The sequence below is a fragment of the Falco punctatus genome (assembly GCF_963210335.1).
Source record: "Falco punctatus genome assembly, chromosome: 4".
NCBI classification, from domain to species: domain Eukaryota; kingdom Metazoa; phylum Chordata; class Aves; order Falconiformes; family Falconidae; genus Falco; species Falco punctatus.
The window spans coordinates 93,221,799-93,244,761 of record NC_137583.1 but is presented as its reverse complement, the minus strand read 5'-3'; the positions used below and the strand labels follow the sequence as shown (position 1 = coordinate 93,244,761).

The following is a 22,963-nucleotide window of genomic DNA, read 5'->3' as shown; positions in this document are numbered from 1 at the left end:
GCCCCGCGCCGCGCACGCGCGGGAGGGGCGGGCGGACAGGCGCAGGCGCGGCCGCAGCCCAGGGCGGCGGGGCGGCGGCGGTGCTGTGGGGGTGAGGAGGCGAGGAGGCGGAGGGCAGCGCGCCTGCGCGCCCAGGGGCCGCCGCCGCCTCCGCAGCCCGGGCGAGACCGGATCCTCCGCCGCCGCTGCCGCCGCCTGCCCCGCTTCCCTGGCCCCTCGGCCCCGGCCGCCCGCGGTCGGGCCGCCGAGGCAGAAGAGGAAGCGGTGGTCGGAGGTTTGTCTGGGGGGGGATGGCGGCCGCGGCTCTCCCGCGCTCGCTTCCCGCCGCGCCGCGAGGCGGCGGCTGCCCCCGCCTGGCACGGCCGGTCCGGTCGCCGTCGCCTGGCCGGGGCGGCCTGCGGGGCCGGGGCGGGGGTGGACCGTCCCTCGCCGCGGGAGGGCCCTGGGCCCAGCGGGCGGCGCTGCCGCGGCGGGGAGGTCCTCGGGGGGCCCGGCGGCAGCCCGGCTCTCCCCCCGCCTGGGCGCGGCTCCCGCCCGGCCGCTCCCGCCCGGCAGCTGCGGCGCCGGGCAGCGGCGGGGCACCCCGGAGGACGGCGAGGCGGGCGCTGCGGCCGCCCCCGCGCCCTTAGCCGGGGCCGGCTCCTGGCGCGGCGGAGCTGGGGAGAGCCGGGAGGCGAGGCGGGGGAAGGCGCGGGTCCGGCCCTCGCCCCGGGGTGCGGCCCCTTCCTTGGGGCTGAGGGGGGCCTTCTGCGGGGAGCGGGAGAGGAACTGGAGCCGCGGAGGGCCGGGCGGCGCACCTGGGGCCGAGGCGGGGGGAAGGAAGAGAAATCGGTGTCCGTGCCCTGCGCCCGGGCTGGGGGGCCGCGGGCCGGGCCTGCGGCGCGGCGGGCGAGTGGGGGCTGCCCGTGGGCAGCCCTGCTTGTCGGCCTGGCAGGCCGGGGTGGTGGCTGCTCCGGGGGGTTTTGGGGGTTCTGGAAGCGGCAGGCAGGGTGAAGTGTGCTGGAGCTGCGCTGAGGTGGCACTGCCGCCTCTCGGAGTTGCCCACCGTCCCTTGGCGATCATGCCTGGTTGTGTGTGTATGCGTAGTGCTGGTAGCTGCAGTGGCTGAGGGTGGGCTTCGGTGGATCTGAAGGGTCGGGTGATTCATAGTGAGCTCCTATAGACTAAATATATCCGTAGTATAGTTTTGAAGTTGGCCATCTGCATGCCTGAGACTTTTCCAGCGTTTACGATTATTTCTGTTGTGAACGGGGTAGGTACCAGCTGCTTTTGAAATAAGTTTAATCATGATTTAGAAATGGATTTGTGTTGTACTTGGCATCTCCCATTTTTAGAGGTTTGCTTGCAAAGCCACAGCTGGGCTTTTTGTGTTACTTTGTGATGGAAGGGCTGTGTGCTCTTGTGAGCTCACCTAGGTCTGTATCTACATGATTTTGTTCAAGGTGATGTATTTAGGAGATCATTAAAACATATGATCAGCTTAGTTCAGTTTCTCATAAATGCATCAGGAGAAACAGGTAGTTTTTAACATTTAATATACTCAGATGTGTAAACCATGTAGATCTGGGTATAGGTGTCACACCGCTTTCCTAATTATTTTGGTGTGTGAAGTAAAAGGGTCCCATTATACTTGGTGGTGCGTAACTAGCATCTTGCAGGAACAGAACAAACTGGAATAAAGGATGTTGCTGCTTATTTAGTATTTTTGACTACATTTTGGACAGATGGTGGTTGCAGGCATTTTTTTCTTGAGGTAGGCCTTTTTGTTTTGATCATGTGATTATGAAACAGACCAGAATTGGTGCAATTCCTAAAAGTTTTCTTCCTTAATTTAGTGGCTGCTGCATTTTGAGAATAAATTTTATATGCATGAATGAAATAACCATTATAAGGCTCTTAACTTTTCAGGGACTAAGATGGTTAGTTAGGCTATATTAATTATTAATCTAATTTCTTAATGTAGAAATGCTTGAATATATAGTTAAGCATCAACATATCAGGGGTTGGAGCATCTCTCTCATGAAGACAGGCTGAGAGAGTTGAGGTTGTTCAGCCTGGGGAAGAAGAGGCTCTGGGGAGACTTTCGAGCAGCCTCCTGGTACCTAAAGGGGGCTACAAGAAAGCTGGAGAGGGACTTTGTGCAAGGGCATGTAGTGATGGGACAAGGGGTGATGGCTTTGTGCTGAAATGGGGTGGATTTAGATTAGGTATTGGGAAGAAATTCTTCACTGTGAGGTTGGTGAGACCCTGGCACAGGTTGTCCAGAGAAGCTGTGGGTGCCCCATCCCTGGCAGTGCTCAAGGCCAGGCTGGATGGATGGGGCTTGGAGCAACCTGTGGACAGTGTCCCTGACCATGGCAGGGGGGTTGAAACTAGATGATCTTATAAGGTCCCTTCCAACGCAAAACATTCTATGATTCTGTGATATCTCATATGGTATATTTAAGGGAGTGACTATACTTACGAACTGGAATTTGATTTGTTAAATAAAGCAGATTGGCTTCATTAACATATTAGAGTGCAGAGAAGAAAACCTCACTTTTCTGTATATACAGGATATATGGCTGGATTTTATGGAGACATCCATGGCCCACTTTTTTTTCAAAGGTTAATTTTCCAAAACAGGTCAAGTCTTTCCACAAAACAGAAACGCCCTTGGGGATGGAAACTACCTGTGCTCAGTGTAGAAGGCCAGTTGCCAAGTTAGGTTGTTGGTTTATTTTGTGCTAATTTTATTTCTGAGCAGGTATTTCCTTTAGTGTATAACTTCCTTTAGGAGCAGAAAAACAGGAAAGAAATTGGTAATGAGTGCACTGCGAGCAAACATGCTGTCAGCATGGAGTCTCACACTTCCAGTCTCTAGTGTAGTTCCAGAAAGTTCACCTATCTCAAAGTTGTAACTCACCTCCCAAGCATGTGGAAAATAGTAGTAGTTTCCAAGTGAATAGTAATTACGAAGATAACATTGTAGGATACCTTGGCCCTTGTTTTGTGTGAAATTTCACACTGTTGCCTTATTAGAATCTCCTTGATGTCCTCTGGTTTCTGAACTGCAGTTCTATCAAAGACACCTTTGATGGCTTTAGAAGAGAGGAAAACTTCTAAGTCTAGAACTGCTTCATCAATTGCCTGTTTCTTTTTTGCTGCCAAGGATGCAAATTTGATACATTACTCAAGAATCTAGAGCTTCCAACTCCTTTCTCTTCTTCTTTCTTTCTTGTCTTTGAGATCTGTTGGCTAGGTGTGTTGATTTACATAATTGATTTTGATCGGGTTTAGTACTTGTATTCCTCCTTGCTGTTAGTGGGTGTAATCATTTTGAAACATGCTGATTTGTAAGTCAGCATATCCTTAATAGTAGCTAAATGTTAAAGTGCCTGAGCTTGGTGCTTTGGTTCCTGGCTGGGAGGATTGCTATCTCTACACACATGAATGCTTGTGTAGTTTGGCTTACGGTTGTTCAGGTCTTAATTCTGACATTTTATTACGTTAAAAATAGTGAATGACTCACTTCTTTAGACGTGTTTTTACTTGTGATTTGTGTGAGGCTGCCCTTGGATGGAAATAGGAGTTTGATTAAAAGTGCACTGAAGTAATATTTAAAGCTTCTTTTATTAGTTGCAACTAGATTAAGTAAACTGAATGTCCAGGGAAATAAATTTTGGTGGTTCTTTTTTGTTCCAAACATATGGGTTTATTGAAGTGTGAATTGTAGTTAGTGAAGTTAGAATACAAGAGAGATTTAGATGGCTGAAGATACAGATAGGAACCTGTGACATTTTCAGATCTTTTGAGTGTTTCCCAGATTTTTATTGGAAGTTAGGCATCGAATCTGGCAGCCGCCTTAATGGGATTTTCAGAAGAATTTACTACTTTTCCTAGTACCAAAGTATCTTAAAAAAAAATTTTAAAAATTTGCATGTCTATCTGTTTTGCCCTTATTATTATTTGGAAAAAAATAAAGCAAATTTTGTTTTGAACTAGACCAGTTGAAGAATATTATATATATATATATATCTTATACCTTTCCCTACTAATTAAATTGGAAGTGGTCAATATTCCATGTTATACATTGAAGTATAGTGTTAACACTTCCATGTTTGTAGTACAGAATGGATCTGTGTTTATCAGTCTTTGCCTGACCTCAGAAGTTAAACAGATTCAGGGAAGGCAATTAATAGCCTGTTCCGTAACTCATTAACATTTGATGACTAATTTTTGGAATGGTGTCATTCAGATTTGAAGTACATGAACAAATGTTAAAAGCCATCTCATTAAAATTACTTAAGCTAAAAAGAATAATTGCTTAAAAACAAACCCTCTTATCAACCTGTTAATGTTGCTTTCCAGCTTGATAGGGTGTTACTTTGGATTGCTCCGTAATAATTTGTTTTAGTTTGCAATCCATTACCATTATGGCCTTCCAGCAGCTACCTACCAGTCCTGTTTTAGACAGCTCACTTCCAAGAAGTTACTCAGAACAAAACGGTCATCCCAGTGACATTGTTGAAGGGGAAAGTCTTATTCATAGAACTTGTATTCAAGGATTATTTTTATTCTATCAGAATTTCAGTTCAGGATATTGAGCTAACTTCAGCCATAGATCTCTTCATCCATAAATCAGCAATGACCACCACTGTGCACTGAAACTACAGGAGACTAGTGCATCCGTAAACATCTTTTGAAGTTCATAGTTTTTCAGTTAGCTGAGATCTAAAAGCTGTGTGCCAACCCAGTACGGTGCAGCGAGAGAGATGTTCATTCCATGGGGACTGGGGAGAGCTGAGCCTCTTACAGTTAGTTCTCCTTTGGCAAGTATGTGCCTTCGGAGAAGCTGGTTCTTATTTCAGTGCCTCAGTTTTTCAGCCTATAAAATGAGGAGAATTCCTCTTTTTAAAATTGTCTTGAACTCTTCAGAGAGGTATGAGAGAGGTGGGTAGTCTCGGATGACTTTCCAGGCACTAAATGATGTTCCGATACTGTTTATCCTGATTCTTTGAACAGATTCGCTTCTCTTGGGCAAATGGCAGTATGAATGATGGTAATTTTAGACCCGAAATTCAGAGATTCTTGGTGTATTTATTGTTCTCCTGAGGAATGTTTAGTATGGTTCCATTACAAGGGGATGAGATGCAATTCCTGACTTTGTGACAAATACAAAATTTTGCTCTTTAGCAAATGGTTATCATTGGCAGCAAAACACAGTATGGTTGTGGAAAACAGGAGTCACGTACATAGTATATTCCTACCACATGCACCTCCGTGGAGCACATCAAGGAAATGAGATGGTTTCAGACCAGCTGTAAACCAAGGACTCCGGCTTTGTAAATTTACAGTTCAAAGGTGGTTCACATCACATAAATGTTCTGCAACAAGACTCCTGTCATCTCCTCAATCTTTTCTGCTACTGAGGGTTATACTCAAATGTTCCAGCTATTTATAGTAATTAATTTCACAGTTTCAACGCGTCTTCTGTTGAACAGGTCTGCTTTTTAAGTTATCAACTGTCAGCTGCATGCTGCCAAAGTGTGTTTAATCTTACTAGCAGGTGTATATCAATTTCTCCATGACATCCTTGGCTGGTTCTGTTACCTAATGACTAGAATGGTGCATATTAGTTTTGCTCTTATTTTTTTTTCCCCTGTTCCGAAGATTTATATTCTCTAAAATTACATCAGAAGAAGAAGTTGCAGTACCAATGACAACTTTTGCTAAAGCGTGGTACTACTGATGCTCTGCCCAAACAGAGCTTAATCCACTGGCTTGTATTGTTCTTGAAACTTTACTCCTAAGCCAGGAAAAACAATGCTGTAGAGAGACCTGGGATGCCAGTAGAGCCATGAGCTATTTATTTCCGTGGGCCTAACACACTGAGGAAGTCTGCGTGTCTGTGTAGCCATTTAAAGTTCAGTGCAAAATCTGTTGATGGATTCGGTTGCATGTTAAGCTGTTATCAGATGACCATGATAGTGGTCAGTGATGCAGGGATAGGGTGCACACTAATTTGGTGAGAAGAAGCTGTGACTTGAAGCAGGTCATTGCTTTAGATGACCAGTACCTTTGTACGCCCTCAATGTGCTTGTGGTTTAGTGACTTCAGCGGTTACCTGCACCTGAAACTTAAAGGTCTGAATTCAAGACTTATGCTAACCTGTTGTTATACCAGATAGTAATCTCTCTTTCCTCCTTCAAATATTAACACCTTGTCTGTTTTGCTTAATTAACTGGCTTCACCTGAACAAACAGTGAATATGGGGTTTGACTATTTTGACTGTTTTCCAGTGAAACCACCAGTGAAAATTAAGAGTTTGAGATTCCTGTTTGTGTATATTTTTTTACATCTTCTAAAGATGATGAGTGACACTAAATTACTAGTAATTAAAGTGGCATTAATTAAGCATTCTGTTTCAAGTGGGTGAATGTTAAAAAACATCTGTCTTTGAATTGTATTACAGGCAGGGCTCTGTTGAAATAGATCTTTGATATGGCTGGCAGGTATTTCTACAGCCTTCATCTTACACCAAGTCATGTATTGTCATATGGAACTTGTGAAGTACGTAATTTCAAGTAAGGTATTTCTGCATTCACCTTTCATCATGGACTAAAATGATAGTGATGTGTTAGACAGATGTGTCCCTGGTTATTCCTTGAGCTTTGGAGTGCAAAAGAACAATGCAAGATGAAATAAATCTGGAAGTATTGATAGATGTGGTACTCTAGTGTCCTACATGATGGTGATTTTACTGTCACAACTATGCCATTCTTAATTACGTTTCTGTGTTTACATGGAAGATAAGATAAAACCTGACCACATTTTTAACAGGAAGAGAAATGTCCAAACAAGAAAACAGGCTTTGGTAGCCTGTGGCTATTGCTTTATAACCACTCCCAAGTATTTTGACCCCTGCTATTCCACCACCCCTTTGCTCCTACTATCTCCTTATTTTTCTTTTCTCCTGTCTGCAGCAGTCATGCTTACCTGGCTGTATGGAAGTGACCTGGGGGTGGGTGGTGGGTGAGGAATGGAGTGTGACATGTTTAAGTGAGGCCCTTCTGCACAGACAAGATGAACCAAATAAGCATTGGGAATGTAGGTTCTTAGGGTTTTTAATCCTTAGCTCTGGTTCTGCTTGTTCTCTAGTAGAATGCCAAAGTGAAATAAATGGGTTGATGATGACGTTGAGAGTTCAGTTGGAAAATGGTGGAATGTTGAAACTGCGTTTGTATTTTTAGTGGTTTGGTGTTGATAAGCTTTAAGTAGACAAAAACACAGAAGCAGAAAAAGTAGCTGTTTAATATGGAAAATGGGAAAAATGTGGCTGGCTTATCAATGGTTGAGGGAAATCCACAGGTGTACAGATTGGGAAAATGGGGTAATTCTTGGAAGAGGAAATCTTAGTGAACATGGTTTTACCTCTCCAGCTTTAGATGCTGTGTTGATGAAGTAAATTGTCTTAATTCACGGGCCTAGCTTTTGATGAGAATTAATTATAGACTCTTCTACTTTTCATTTATCTTTGATACTTTTGTTGGTGTTTTTTTCTCTACAAGACTTTTAGTGCTAGCAATCAAGTACTAATTTAGAAGTAAGTTTTGGACAGTTACTTTTAAGGGGTAACTATGAAAGGCTTTTGAAAAAGTGCTAATACGTAAATTAATTTTATTTTCCTGCTTTCAGTCACCCAAGTGCAGCCAGTGATCATGAGATGTTACCACGGAATCTACCTCAGACTTCGCTTTTGCTCATTCAGTTGCTGCATCACAGATCTCAACAGGAGCTCTGCAGATACTCATTGAAAGTCTGAACAGATTGTGACATCAAGTCAAAGGGTGATGACCTAAATAGTAGGTCAAAGTCTGAAACATTGATTCAGCAGTCCAAGATAACACTGCTTTTTTTTTGTCAGTATCACTTCTGAAGGCTGTAGAGACCTCCTGTCGTTTCTTCCCTGGTTGCTTCAGAAACATTCAGCTGACCTTTCTCTGGCGAAAAGATCTTGACTTTTCTCTCTGGTTCTGGAAATATTAATGGAATACAGTCATGTCTACCCAAGACGAGAGGCAGATAAATACAGAGTATGCTGTATCCTTGCTGGAGCAGTTAAAATTCTTTTATGAACAGCAATTGCTAACTGACATAGTGTTGATTGTTGAGGGCACAGAATTTCCCTGCCATAAGATGGTTCTTGCAACATGCAGCTCGTATTTCAGGTAAGTATTCAAACTAGGATCTGCTAGTTCTAGAAAATCTGTGATACCTGGTTTTAAGTGTGATATTACTAAATTGGTAAACAATTAATGTTTCAGGCAGTTTTAAAGATCAGTGAAGTAACAAAAAAAAACCAAACACCAAAACACCAAACTTAGAAATCATTACTTGCCAACATCAAAAGAATTTTTCCAGCATCTTGTGACTTACTCTGGATAAGTAGTTTTTATAATAAGTGGGAAAAAAAATAATTCACGCTTGTGATGGTTTGTTTTCTTGAGGGAGTTAATGGAGTCTGAATAATTAGTAAATTTCTTATTCTTCATGCTTAATCTTTAAATATTTAATCTTTATTTTCCAAGGTATGGTAACAAGGGATTATTGGCACTTGGCTGTGGGAGTTCCGTTGTCATGTTTATTAGTTGTAGTTTCTTAGCAGAAGCCTCTGCTGAAAAAGGGATTGTTGTGCAAGTTCATGGCTTCCTGTTCTGAATAATTTGGGTTTCTCTGCTCAGCAAAGCCAAAAACTCTTGTCTTGCCTGAGAGTCTTGCTGCAGTGCAACAGGGTTTTTTTGTGTGGGGGTGGTTTCTTGGTTTTTTTTTGTGTGTGTGTGTGTTCATCCCCAAGATGATGTTGCAATTGTTAATTTGTAGTTCCTGCTTCCCAGGTGTTCTGGTTTTTGTCTTGCAAAAAGTTTTTATTAAGATATGTCAAGTGCTACTACTCTTTGCAGATAACTTCATAGTAAGTCCAAGAAGATGAGGCACCATGAATTTTCTGCAGTGATTAATCATTTTTGTTGGCCACAGTATAATTAATCTGCCTGTCTGGAAGGAAATCTGAAGTTTGAAACTAGTCTTGGTGACATGCATGTCTGCTTTACCTTCCTGGTGCATTGTGGAGGAATTGTAACATTTCTTTCCTGTTTAGTCAAGGGAAGGTTTGCAGGTTGTTTTCTTGTTGAGATGGGCTCGCTATACAGAACACTATCAAAATGTTTTCTGTATTTTGTCTGCTTTTTTGTATCAAACTATTTGAGGATTAATTTATTACTTTCGCAGAAGGTCTGTTGCTGCAGGTTTTTGTGTTATTTTTTTCATCTCAGATGAATCTGGTATGATTTTTAGCAACGAGTACTGTTGTGATCACTAGATAATTATTATTGCTGTTGGCCTTGTGCAGATGATGTAGTTCCAACAGTCTATAAAATAACAGCCACTGGAAATGTGGCCAGATTTAATGTGGGTGGCTAATCATAAGGTTGGAAAGATGTCAGGAGTCCGCACAATGTGCTGCATTAGAATGTGCAGTCAGAGCTCTTATTCATATGTGTTTATTGTTTATGGAATGAGGTTTTGGCATTGGTTAAAAGAAGTTATCAAGCTTGTGGTTTTGTCATGTTCTGTTTTTCTTCTCTACTTTGGTTTACAAAAAGATGCTCAGCTTCCTAAATCGAGTTTTATTATGAAAAATTGATAGCCCTGAAAGGAGGCTGTGGGGAGAGATGGAAGAACAGAAAAGCATCTTGTGGCCTGATCCAGCTGTTGCACAGCGCTGCAGCCAGCTTACCTTCCATCCTGGTGCTTGAGCGCTGTGCTGTGGCCGCCCGGCTCTGGCACAGCTGCTCAGCAGCATGCGAGCGTGCACCAGAGCCCTGTTCTCTTAACAGCTACGTCTTCCTTTCCACAAAGAGGAATCTCTGCTGGCACTTGTGCTCCCTTGCTTACCTTTAAAAAGCTGCATGGCAAGTTGATACTCACTTGGCCAGTCAGCGATCCCTCCTAAAATGCCGGTTGCCCCAGTCAAGGTTAAGGAGCTTTAGAAGACAGAGCGATAGGGATGGGGCAGGAAGGAATGGTGGTGGGGCACTGACTCTGTATCAGATGCTTCTTGGAATGGCTTTGCTTAAGGAGTGTATCTCCATGTCCCCTTTGCCTCTGCAGCTGGAGGCAGGACTGTCTCTTCTAACTTCTTTCATGTCTGGCTTCCTAAAAGAGTCCCAAATAAATACAAAGAGCCTTGTGCTGAATTTTAAGAAAACTGACAAGTACCTGGTTTACATTACTAGGATCCAGTTAGTTCTTAACTGTGTTGCAATTAAAAAAAAATCTGAATGGGCAATAAGTATATAAAGCATTATGGAAACAATAAGCTTTTTTTTTAAAAAAAAATTGCATTTCTACTTTTTTCAGGAAGATGTAATGGAAATCCTTGGTCTGGGGGGGGAAATCGCACTACCAAGTTTGCTATTTTCTGTTGTTGATTTTTTTGTCTGCAAACTAGAAGTGTACTGCATGTTATGATGAATGGTATATCAGAAATACTTCATGGAGTATTAGTCCTTGCTCCGTTTTCTGATCCAACTTTCTCCTTCACCCAGAGGAGTACACTTTTTGATACGACTTAGCTCAGTCATGACATAAACCTCCTGTTTCTAGGACCTAAAATTGAGCTGTGTATGTTTCAACAGTATCTTCTGAAGGATTTTTCTTCCCTCTTATCACCTAAGATGGAAAGTTTTAAATTTCATGATTAAAACCCTGAAAGCATTAGAGTTCTCTGCCAACTAAAGAAAAGAGTTTGCGTAGATGTTTCTACAAAAGGCATGATGGTATGTTTTGAATCTTTTGGGCAAATGCTTTATCTTAAATACTAGTTGTAGCCGAATGTAAATATTAAACTAAACAGTCATCCAAAAAGACTGTTCACCTTTTGGAGTGTAATCACTTAAGACTTAGAGGTGACTCTAATTCTAGATTGTTGTATTTACTGTTGATCCTTGCCTTAATATGTGTGTTTCTCTTCAGAGCCATGTTCATGAGTGGGCTAAGTGAAAGTAAACAAACACATGTGCACCTGAGGAATGTGGATGCAGCCACTTTACAAATTATCATAACTTACGCATACACGGGTAACTTGGCAATAAGCGACAGCACAGTAGAACAGCTTTATGAGACTGCCTGCTTCTTACAGGTAGGAATGTTTCATTTGGAGTATGAAATAGCTGTCTCTAATCTCTGAACAGTTTTTTCTTTATCTTAAACAGTCTTTTCTGTTTAGTCGTTTCAAAATGCTGATGTTCAGTTTGCTCAATACAGACAGCAGTTGCTTGCCAGATACATTTTGTGTATCCATCCCCCCTGGCTTTGTGGTCCCTGTGGAGGGTGGAAGTAAAACAGTGCACTTCAAATATTCAGAAAATTAAGTTTCTCCAGCAGATGTAAGCTGAGGTACTTGATCTGTATGAAGCAGTTTGGTGTAAGTCGCTTGCTGTGTTTTTGTGTATATATAGTATTCCAGGCCTGAAGTCCGTTGTTCAACACTAAATGCAGGTATTTTTACCTGCTGCTGGTACGTGAAGGAATAGACGGTATGTAGTAATACTTAGCATGTTTTTTCTTTGCATTACAGGTAGATGATGTGTTACAACGATGTAGAGAATACTTAATCAAAAAAATTAACGCAGAAAATTGTGTGCGTCTGTTAAGTTTTGCTGATCTCTTCAGCTGTGAAGAGTTAAAACAGAGTGCTAAAAGAATGGTAGAGCACAAGTTCACAGCTGTGTACCACCAGGAGGCTTTCATGCAACTGTCACATGATCTACTGATAGATATTTTAAGCAGTGACAATTTAAATGTGGAAAAGGAGGAGACAGTTCGTGAAGCTGCTATGTTATGGCTGGAGTACAACACAGAATCACGATCACAGTATTTGTCCTCTGTTCTTAGCCAAATCCGAATCGATGCACTTTCAGAAGTAACGCAGAGAGCCTGGTTTCAAGGCTTGCCACCTAATGATAAATCGGTGGTGGTGCAAGGACTGTACAAATCCATGCCCAAGTTTTTCAAGCCCAGACTTGGTATGACAAAAGAGGAGATGATGATATTCATTGAAGCTGCTGCTGAAAACCCCGGTAGTCTTTACTCTTCTGTCTGTTACAGCCCGCAGGCAGAAAAAGTTTACAAACTCTGCAACCCTCCTGCTGACTTGCATAAGGTTGGGACACTTGTAACTCCTGATAATGACATCTATATAGCAGGTGGGCAAGTTCCTCTGAAAAACACGAAAACCAATCACAGTAAAAGCAGCAAACTCCAGGTTGCCTTCAGAACTGTGAATTGCTTTTACTGGTTTGATGCACAGCAAAACACTTGGTTTCCAAAGACACCGATGCTCTTTGTTCGTATAAAGCCATCCCTGGTCTGCTGTGAAGGATACATCTATGCAATCGGAGGAGACAGCGTTGGCGGAGAACTCAACAGGAGAACTGTGGAGAGGTACGATACCGAGAAGGATGAGTGGACCATGGTAAGCCCGTTGCCTTGTGCATGGCAATGGAGCACGGCGGTAGCAGTTCACAACTGCATTTACGTGATGACCCACAACTTGATGTACTGTTACTTTCCCAGGTCAGATGCTTGGGTGGAAATGGCTATGCGACAAACAAGCAGGTGTTTTGCTTCAGCTGCTGCTTTCGGTGATAAAATATTCTATATCGGAGGATTGCATATTGCCAGCAATTCCGGTATAAGGCTCCCGAGCAGTACTGTAGATGGGTCTTCCGTAACTGTGGAAATCTACGATGTGAGTAAAAACGAATGGAGAATGGCAGCCAATATCCCTGCCAGGCGCTATTCCGACCCATGCGTTAGAGCTGTCGTCATCTCCAATTCTTTATGTGTCTTTATACGCGAAACCCACATGAACGAGAGAGCCAAGTATGCCACCTATCAATACGACCTGGAACTCGATCGCTGGTTCCTGAGGCAGCATATATCGGAACGTGTGCTGTGGGACTTGGGGAAGGACTTCCGGTGCACCGTAGGAAAGCTGTACCCATCTTGTCTTGAAGAGTCCCCGTGGAAACCTCCAGCCTATCTCTTCTCACCAGATGGAGCTGATGAATTTGAGCTGGATGGAGAGCTAGTTCCTTTACCACCTGTATAGCTCCCAAACTAGACTGCGCAACTGATTCTGTGCTCAGTTACCTTGAAATAAATGGTTGTGAAAGAACAGGTCTGGAAACAAATGTCAAACCTGTCTTTCGTGAGTTGTATTTTTATGCCCTACCTAACACTTGCCGCTGTTCAGTATGAATCCGTGAGATGAGCAGATACGCTTCCATAATCTGAAATACTATTATCTGATAATTGAGAAACATATATGTATATCATAAGCTTAAGCGTCTGACTTGTCTACAGAATTTCTAGTTCTATGAAGTCTCAGTTCAGGAAAATTAGCTTCAAAAAAAGTAGTTACTGTTTCTAGGATGATGCCACAACTCTTTTGAAAGTTCCTTCCAGTGATATTTGAACTTCTGGATATTCTACTTAAGTGCTAGTTATATAATTGTCAGTGTGGCCTAATTAAAGGACTGTGCCGCACTTAATACTAATATCCATGTTGGTATAGCAATGCCATTAAAAGAAAAAGAAAAACAAATCCCATGGATCTACCTGTGGTAGGAAGGGTAGATCTTCCATTGTATGGTAACATGCAGGGCAAAATGACTGCAGGTTCAGTCAAGCTGTATTATTAGGTGCATGTATTATTCTATTTTCACTAACTTATACCTGTCTATTTAGAATACAGGTCTTCCAAGCAGCTGGTAAGTTTGCCAGGTGTGGACTTAAGTTGCTGGGCTTGCAATAGGAGCCCTCATAGTGCGGGTCTCTGTGGAGCTTTGATCAGTAAATGTCTCCACATTCTGTATTACAGTAACATTGGCTCATGTATATTACTTCCTGCTGCTGATGTATTTTTCCATTGTAAAACAAAGGTTTAGTGTGGATTAACCAGGTCTTTATTTTCTGTTAATTTAATAACAAGCATTACTGTAGTGTGATTGTGTATAGATATCCCTTAGCTATCAGGTTTTTTACTTTGGGGGGGAGCAAACTTCAGGAAAAGCCTGTGCTCTTGTGTGCAGGAGAGCAGATGACTAGTGCTGCTCTGGCATTAATCCCAGGAACCACTAGCAGTAGCGGGGCACCGCCAATCTAACAGGAACACAGGTGCTTCATGACAAACCTTAGTAGCATGTTCAGCTGCATCATGTTCTGGCACTGTATTTTGAATGATATTAATTTATTAAAAAAGACTGAATCCAGCTGAGTGTGTGTGCTTTCTGGTTGCAGTAGATACAGTTAGGACACCCTCCCACCACACACACGCTTCTAGCAGCTATGTGGAAGGCAACTTGGAATAGCGAAGCTGTGGAAAAGCCTGGAGGCAAGTACATTCATTGGCTGGGCATAGGAGGCAGTGGAATCTGGAAATGGGGGGTTCAGGTCAAACTGAGAATTATATAGAACTTGAAGCCCCACTGTGATTTTTGTAGATCAGCACTTCTCCCATCGTGGGACAAAGTCTCCTCTACTGAAAGTAAGGAACAACAGGCATTAAGGGGGTAATGATGCATCTTTTCCCTAAGCTCAGAAGATGGGAGACTATTTTCACTCTTTAATAGCAAGAGCTAACTTATTTACTCAGTCACCCACTCTGCCACTGGCTTTTCCTTAATTCTGTTTCCTATTCCAGCAAATACAATTACAGCTTTCAACAAAGGCAACGCCTATGTGTTTTTTGTGGCTAGGTCTCGAGTGAATTTGCAGGGTTTTGTCTTGTACAATTATTAAAGGTTTTGACTGGAAAACGGGACTTTAGGTAAGAAGCCTGCTTACGTAAAACTCTTCCTGTGGTTTAGCATTTTGTACAATAGAGGGATATATGGGACCAAGACTACTAATTTGTTTATGAAGGTGACAAAGTGTTTGCATTTACTATTTATTTTTTCTTAAACACACCTAAACTGCTTAGGTAAGAAGGGAGAAGTGACTCGGGGGGGTTGGGGCTCACAGGTATGTTTATGTTGATTTCATGTAGCCTGGGACATTTGTTGCAAGCCTGTTCAAGAATATACGTGAAAAGAAAAACTGTGATACTACTTTATAACGCAGTTTGGAGCATCACATACCTTGGGAAGGCAGGAGTGGTGTCCCAGTAACTCCAGCCTGACTGGGCTGCCTGGTTCTGTGGGTCATTTTCACTTCAGCCTACTGTTGGCAGGCTTTAGGACAAACCTGTGTTCTCCAAGTATAGATGATCTATAGCTAGTGAAGGAGCACAATGGGTTTGTTCTGTTACTGAGAACTTTCAACGTTTAAAGAGTTTAAAATCGTATGCATAGTTTCTTACCAGAAGAAAACAAAAAAGGTATATTTGAATAGGAAATAGGGGACTAAATTGCAGTGGCTGGAAGTAGCAGTTGCTTCACAGAACCTGAAAGAACTGTCCTTGATTATCACTTAGGAACATCTTTTAAAATACAGATGGCCTACATCATTTCCTGCTAGCCTGTGGTTTTTTATATATTATTTTTATATTGTTTCTAGGTATTATCTGTGGGGTTTGTATTTTACGTGGTTTAAGATGATGTATCTTATTTAAAATTTACTATTATTAATACAGTACTTCAGACTAAGTCAAGCGTTGAAACAGTTCCCCAGTGACTTTGTTAAAAGACATACTACTAGTTGATTATACAACCAGTTGCTGCAGTCAGTATTCAACCCCAAAGGAAAACAGAGCTGGCAATGCTATTCACAAGTAATTCTTTCCTTGCATAATTTGAGAAGGAAACTGCAGGCAAAGCGTTGTCATGTGCCTGGAAATGGTCACTAGAGAAAGACTTCTGTGGGAACAAAGACAACAGCTGAAAGAAACGCAGTTCTCGTTTCATAAACACAGCAAATACGATTAAAGCCTTCACAGAGTTCTGAACTAGTATCTTACTACAAAGCTCCAGCCTAATACCAGCCTATGCAACCCATACTTGGCTTTGAAGTGTATTTACATGTGAGTTTCCAACGACTCAACTTTTTATGTCCTGGAGCTCTGCTGTATTTGCAAAACATTTGCTTTTTTTCTGGTAGAACTACTTTAAGTGAGTCCTACATAGTTTTGGTTCCCCCCACCTGAAGTAACAAAAAGAAGCGATCTGGCCTCCCCTAACTTTTTAATGCATCCACTCATTTTTACAGTTGTTTAAATATATGTAATTGCAAGTTTAATTTTTGTTCTAAGGGGACCAGTCAGATCTAGGGCAGTGAATTGTGTCAAGCTTTACAGAGAACATGATCAGGTGGATAGTTAATTTGCAGGGGTGGAAATAATTTGATAAAATTTAATTTTTGTTTTAGGTTTAAAGCACTACTTTTCACATTTCTCATTTCACTGCATGCTTCTGTTGAGATGCACTTGCACCTGCCACGTTGCAGTACAGCTAAGGAACACCTGTGGACAAAGCTGCAGACCACTGAACTTACTAGCTGGCTATCTGTTCCCCACTTACAGCTACCTTTAAATTGTTTTCTTGGATCTGGATTCCTACACAAAAGGAGCTTTAATTTAGGCAGACTCTGAGGTAGGCTCACCCTTAAAACCAGTTTCTTTCCACTTCATGCTCAGCATTAGCCAGACAAATTCTGCTTAGTTCTAACTCCAGAAGTATTTAAAGTATCTGGCTCCTACAACATTTATCATGGGTACTTACTCAGAGAGCTTATAACCTGGAGGAGTAGTAGCAGACCGAATAAAATGCAGGGATTGCTCATGAAGCCAGGAGGCAGTCAGTATGGAATCTGTACGTCTTCACACATCTCCTAAGTTCTGGTATGGAAGAGACTGGGAAACAGCCTGAATCAGTAGGTGAGAGCAAGGCTTGGGTCAGTACCAAGTTACAGAGACTGACATGGAAGAAAGGACTAACAGAGATGATGGGACAGGCGTGAAAGTAAAAGAGTAATAAAATCGTGTGCAGTGTGCGCTTCTCTACCCTCCTGCTCTAAAACACAGAGCTCTTCTGTGGCTTGGTCCAACCTGTGGAACTAGATACCTTTGTTTCAGCAAAGAAAGGGTTTAAGAATTGTCCAAACACCATTACTTAAGTGCTAAACTATGACTGGTCACCTGAAGCATTACATGACTTCATCTCTTAAGACAGTAAACTATACCATCTTAAAAAGGTATACAGGCATACCTGCACACCACTGCATTAATAAGACCAAAAGGACAATAAAAGGTACAAAAAAGGGCATTTTTACTTTTTTTTTTTTTTTAATGTAGACCTTACAGGCTATACAGATCATGTGCTAAATGTCAAAAATCTTGATGCTGAGATTTTATTCAGGAAGTGCAAGAGGTATGGCTGGCTAATTTAACCCTGAGCACATGTTTGTACTGAAGAAGAAAAAGAAAAAAAAAAAAGAAACAATGTCCACAATTTAAGAGTGGACATAACTCTTCAGTCAGCTCTTTGGCACAGCATTACATAAATCAAAATACATGTACACACAATTTATTAAGAGCAAAGGTCAGTAACCACAGGTCATATTAAGCAATATGTTAAGCTCAGCATTATATTTTGCCACTTCCTGGTATGCCTGAACTTTTACGTTCTCCACTGAGACGAGACCAAATGAGTAAGATTCTTCAGTATTTCCCATCTGTTTCATATAGCGTGCCAGTGATGTTATTCCCCATATGGTTTTTAAGACAACAAAATACCTCTACCTCTGCTTTCACCTTCGATAATATTTAGACTGAAGAAAGAACAATTCTTACTTGATTTTCTTTTTGCTCGCCTGATCTAGAAAGCAGTGCTACTTTCTTGGGGATCTAAATGAAGACAAGATTTGTAGATGTTCTTTATACTACTGAGGCAAATAATAGTAATGCTTTTCGTCAGTATTAGTGAGTAAATTCTGGCAGAGAAACAACCAAAAAAAAAAAATTAATCTTATTTTCTACCAGTTGGTTTTGGAATAGTATTACACGAGGAGCAATGTACAACTAGGCAATTTTGAACCTATACAGAAGGACTCAACAAAGACAGCTGGACTTTCAAGCTCCATCACATCCAAGATTAAGGCACCTGTGTCCAGATGTCAATTTACAGGGAATAAATAACCTGAGTAAGGTTCACTGTTTAACCGACAGAAGTGATCTATAATTTTTTTTAATGAATCCAAACACTACTTGTAAAGCTTGATAAAGAACGGGGTCAAGACCAGAAACATCACAGAACTAAAGCTCTGTGCCTGCTTTTTAAAGCCAGTCTCTCCTCTGCTATAGTATTAAAGACTCCAAACACCATGAAGCAATTTGTCATACAGCTTTAATCATAGTACAATAATGTAGTGTTTCTGCCTTTAATGAATACTCTCCACGTTGTCCTTTTTAATGAAAACTAAATACCTGCAAGAAACTAAAATTACACTGCATAAACTACATGATGTAAATTTACCTTCCAGTGTGTTTGCACAACTACTTGCATACAGTTAATATTAATGTTAAATTTTAGAGAACGGCAGCTGTTTTCTAGGCGTAAGCTTCATCTAATTCATATCTGCATGTTATTCAAGGCAGTTAGTTTCCTCCTACTGGAAAAAGCAATTCACCAACTCATTCTCAGGTAGGTACACTGACAGAGCAGAAGTTTTGAAGTTTTTAAATAGCTCACTGTGGCACAGAACCAGATGTGCAGCAGTTCATTTCCTCAGCATCCTGATTTTGACTAGATGTCATGATCCACACAAACTACGTACTATTTTGAAGCTAAATCTACATCAACATTTTACAGTTGTACCCAAAGTTCTTACTGATGTAAGTGATGTCTGTGACCTGCTGAAGACTTCAATCAATTCACAATGAGCAGTACCCAAGAGGGAATAAAAAGTCACACTAGAGAATCCTCTTGTTCTAAATTTGCAAAAAGCAGTATCTGCAATCAGTTCAAATGGAAGGCAAATTTCAAAAAGACTGCCAGTGTATTACAAGCAGCTACCAGTATCAAAACCAGATGCCTGCAAGTGTCTTCTGGTGGCATTGATTTCTTAAAATAATACAGCTTTTTGAGCAGACAGAAATTTAAACAGGCTGGATGTATTTATTTTTCAAGCAGCACAAGAAAAATCAAATACAGTACTTGTACGTTCAATTATCAAGCAACAGTTTCTGTGTTTAAAAACTGTATTCAGGCCTTCACTTTTACAATTAAATACTGCCTCAGTTTCTCTACTTAGTAATAATTTGTACGGAAATCAGAAGCTTGTTTAGGCAAAATACTAAATGTAATTACAAAGGTGCTTAAAACAGATGTACAAGGTCAAACAAGTGCAATGTACTAGAACACTGATCTAAAAATGATGATTACATTGTGATATTTGAGGAAACCGGTGTCAGATGTGCACAGCAATTAAGGTTATGACATGAAAATGATGAAAAATTAGTATTTTAGTCAAATGAAGTATCAGGGTCAACAACACTTGGTCTTGTGGGGTTCTGGGGACTTCTATCTCTTATCTGTGCTCAACAGGCAGTTCCTCAAATGCTGGCACATCCAAAAAGCAGAGACAGGTGCCTTTGATGGCAGAAAGTTGTGAGGTGCGTTACTGTATTACCCGGAAGGCAGGTCATGCTGCACAGCCAGAAATACCTTTGCAACATACATCGTGACACAGCTGGAACAACAGCTTCACAGGTGACTGATCAGAGGCACCATCACCAGTTCATTTAGGACTCAGTGTTTCTGAAACTGGAAATTTTAACACAGGAGGGAAGTAACTTGCATTTGCATTGGATTTAACTAAAGAGATTACAACCATTCAATTAAGACTACATGAGCTCAGAAGAACCTCAGTGGCTGCATGCCTTCCTACAACCCAAAAGTAAGGTTCAGCACATGCCAAAGAGCAAACATACATGTTCATGACAACTACGTGTTACAAAGGTCACTTCATCTGCATGCACTGCATGAGTCTTAATCACTGTACGAGTTTAACTCACAGTCCAACTGCTAGCAGGATGCCAGTTCTTAAAAAGATCGAAAATTAATACAAGTTTCTTACTCTATCATTTGTAAAGAAAGGGAAATACTCTTAATCAGATTGTATGTTTGGCTCCACAACAGAGACAGCTGGGACAGTGGAAAAAAAAAAGACTGCAGAGAAAGATACCTAGTCTGCTTGCCCATAAGAGAAATACTGTGAAATGTCATAGCAGAGTCCCTGTACAAAGCAGCAAGCAGCTGCACATCAGCTCAGCACTGCAGAGGGCACCCCATTCTGCCTTTTCTCTGATCAATATACCAAAAAAAACCCAAAAGTCAGCTTTCTAATGGGGCCAGTGAGGAAGTCTGTGGGAGTAAGGGGAATGCCGAGTGCCGACAACTTGGCTACATGAATTTGGGACATAGGAGAATTGTACAGAAGAAACTCAGGTGAGGAGGTGACAGACAAGGATACTGAAAAGGGATCCCTGAGGGTCCTCTTCCTATACCTTGTATGTGTAAATACCAACCACTTGCCTGGCTCCTGGAACTCACCATCGTGAATTCCTAAGCCTAAGTTTACCTAGCGTGCCTTAAGTTGCTGAAGTCAGTTTTATAGGTGCTTAAATCCTTAATGAACCTTTATTCAGTCTTCACTACAACGTGGAGCCTGACCACTTAAATCCCAGACAGCAGATAATATGTTAGCCATTTCACAAAAGCAAGTGATTATTTGTTATTATTTTCTTACCTACATGCTGAATCAGAAAGCTCTAGATTCATCACGAATAAATGCAGCCCTAGTCTTACTTCACCAGAGCTCTTCCGGTGTTATCAAGTATTACTTAGCCTTTGAAAATACATAATTTGTACATAAAATGTCTATTACAGAGTTGTGGAATCAAACAGAAAAGAGCATCAGAAGTTTCAGGAGATACAGAAATACACACAGAGACCAGGAGCTATAGTTGCAGTTCCATAGATATATTTTACTTGTCAGAAGCAGTAGATCAGTAGAGCTTTGGGGGCCTATTTTGCCCTTCTCAGATGGAACTACTCAAACTGGCTGTACACTCAGGTTTTCGACAGCCATTCTATCAAGTTTGTCCAGCAAAAAATTCCTGAAGGCTTTAAACCAGATCCCGTGGTTTTGAATTGTTGTTTGAAGCAATAAAACCGAAAACTAAATTGCTGGACAGTAAGTGCATGATACAAGCGTGGCTCTTCTATTAGCTTTTCAAATGCACTCAGATAAATTATAACTTAATTTCTTAAAACAAATTACATTCAAACCTTCTTGTTTATTTCCTATATAGCTGCTGTATTTTGAGGAATAGAAGAAATAACCATGACTTGAAATCTTGGCCCCAGAAAAGAACATGGCAAAATGCTGACAGATACTGATGAGGCAATACTAAGAGCTTTTTACTAGAAAGTTGGAAACATTTGATAATGTGATGTAGAAAGTGTTAGCAGTTATAGGATGTTAGAAGGTAAATAGAGCAAGAAACAGGAAATAATCTCTCTCGGAATCAGGAAATGTAGGAAGTGGAATACGTTCGCATACAGAAGATGCCGCATGCATATTACATAGGAAATACAGCATTATGCCAATCTTTTCATACAAACGATTATATATCTTCACACAAGGATACGAACTGAGCTATATCAGTTACTCTCTCAATTCTAGTGTTACTTTCCTTATGAAAAAAGTAGTTACCCAAACAGAACATTCCCTGAGTCAACACAGAAAATCAATATAGCTGATTTTCATTTGGAAGAGTCTTCATAACTTTACTGGAAGAGAAAAAAAAAAAAAGCCACGCACAGTTTGCTACTGTGCCTTTTTTAGGTGGTTTTAGTACTTTGTATTCATATGTATGTAACTACATTGATGGTGTAATTACATCCTAATAGAACAAGACCTCACAAAACCACCTATGATCCAATCCCAATTTGGGAGAATTGTTTTGTAATATTTTTCCTGAAAAGATCTCTCCAACTGGAATCCCATTCGCATCCCAGGGTAAAAACACAGTCAAAACATATGCAAAGTTTTTTAAGGCCTACAGCGTAACATCAAGAAAATACTGATTTTGCGACTGTCACAGATTTGTGGACACAAAGAGAGCTAGAGACAGATTAATGCAAACAACTGCACACGGCTACAGAGGATAAATGAAAAAACCCTTAAGTCAGCCACAGTCTTACTCTGCACCCTGCTGATTTCAGTTTGCAGGTGAAAGCAAGAAAGTTCCACCTGGCTTGAAACCCTTTAAGGGTTTCTAACCACATATTTTTTGCAGAGATGCTCTCAAATCCAACCTGAAAGAGGGATCAGTATTTATACTCTGCTTATTTCTAACAAGAATTCACAAACATTTGGCTATTTGGATTGAAAAATATAACTAGTTTACATAAATATTTTCAACATCCAAGAAAATGTACAAATCTAAAGTCAAACACATTTGGCTTGCAACAAGCCCTGTTTGCTAACGTCTTTATAAAGGCTCAGTTTTGAAGAAAAGTAGTCATTTAAAATGCAACCAATATACTGCAAATGCCATCCCATTCCATGGAGACACTCACCATTCTTCTATACTTCTAGTGAAACTGAATGATAACATTCCACATCTGCTTGCAAGCAACATATACTTTGTTTTGGTCCTGGGTAGTTAATCTTCACTCCTATGTTTTGGAGTGGTCTTTTTATAGCTCAGAGAAAGCATTGCACCTGAAATATTCAGCAGCATTATGCAAAACCGTAACTTAGTCCCCAAGGCTTTGGGTTGACTGTGTAAAAGTGGAAAACCATGATGACATAGCTGATTTCGCACTTGTGAAGGCTCCTCCAACCGACTGACCTGCGTTACAAAACAAAAGAAAGGAGGCCGATAGCGTAGCGTTATCATTACGAAGCTACT

At 41.2% G+C, this 22,963-nt stretch overlaps 2 protein-coding genes across 3 annotated transcripts in view; one reads left to right on the top strand and one right to left on the bottom strand.

The window, feature by feature from the left end:
* The first annotated feature begins 112 nt into the window (after window positions 1–112).
* Window positions 113–14,318, top strand: KBTBD2 (kelch repeat and BTB domain containing 2). The gene is made up of 4 exons (XM_080383321.1): window positions 113–274; window positions 7,678–8,210; window positions 11,017–11,182; window positions 11,621–14,318. The coding sequence occupies exons 2-4, from the start codon at window positions 8,041–8,043 to the stop codon at window positions 13,154–13,156; spliced, it is 1,872 nt and encodes a 623-aa protein (XP_080239447.1). The 5' UTR covers window positions 113–274; window positions 7,678–8,040; the 3' UTR covers window positions 13,157–14,318.
* A 4,050-nt stretch (window positions 14,319–18,368) lies between these two features.
* Window positions 18,369–22,963, bottom strand: part of AVL9 (AVL9 cell migration associated) — a 39,432-nt gene continuing 34,837 nt past the window's right edge. For both annotated transcript variants that reach the window (XM_080383319.1, XM_080383320.1), the window contains one exon: window positions 18,369–22,903. In XM_080383319.1, the coding sequence (XP_080239445.1) occupies window positions 22,809–22,903 (95 nt within the window). In that variant the 3' untranslated portion in view covers window positions 18,369–22,808. The remainder of the gene's footprint in view (window positions 22,904–22,963) is intronic.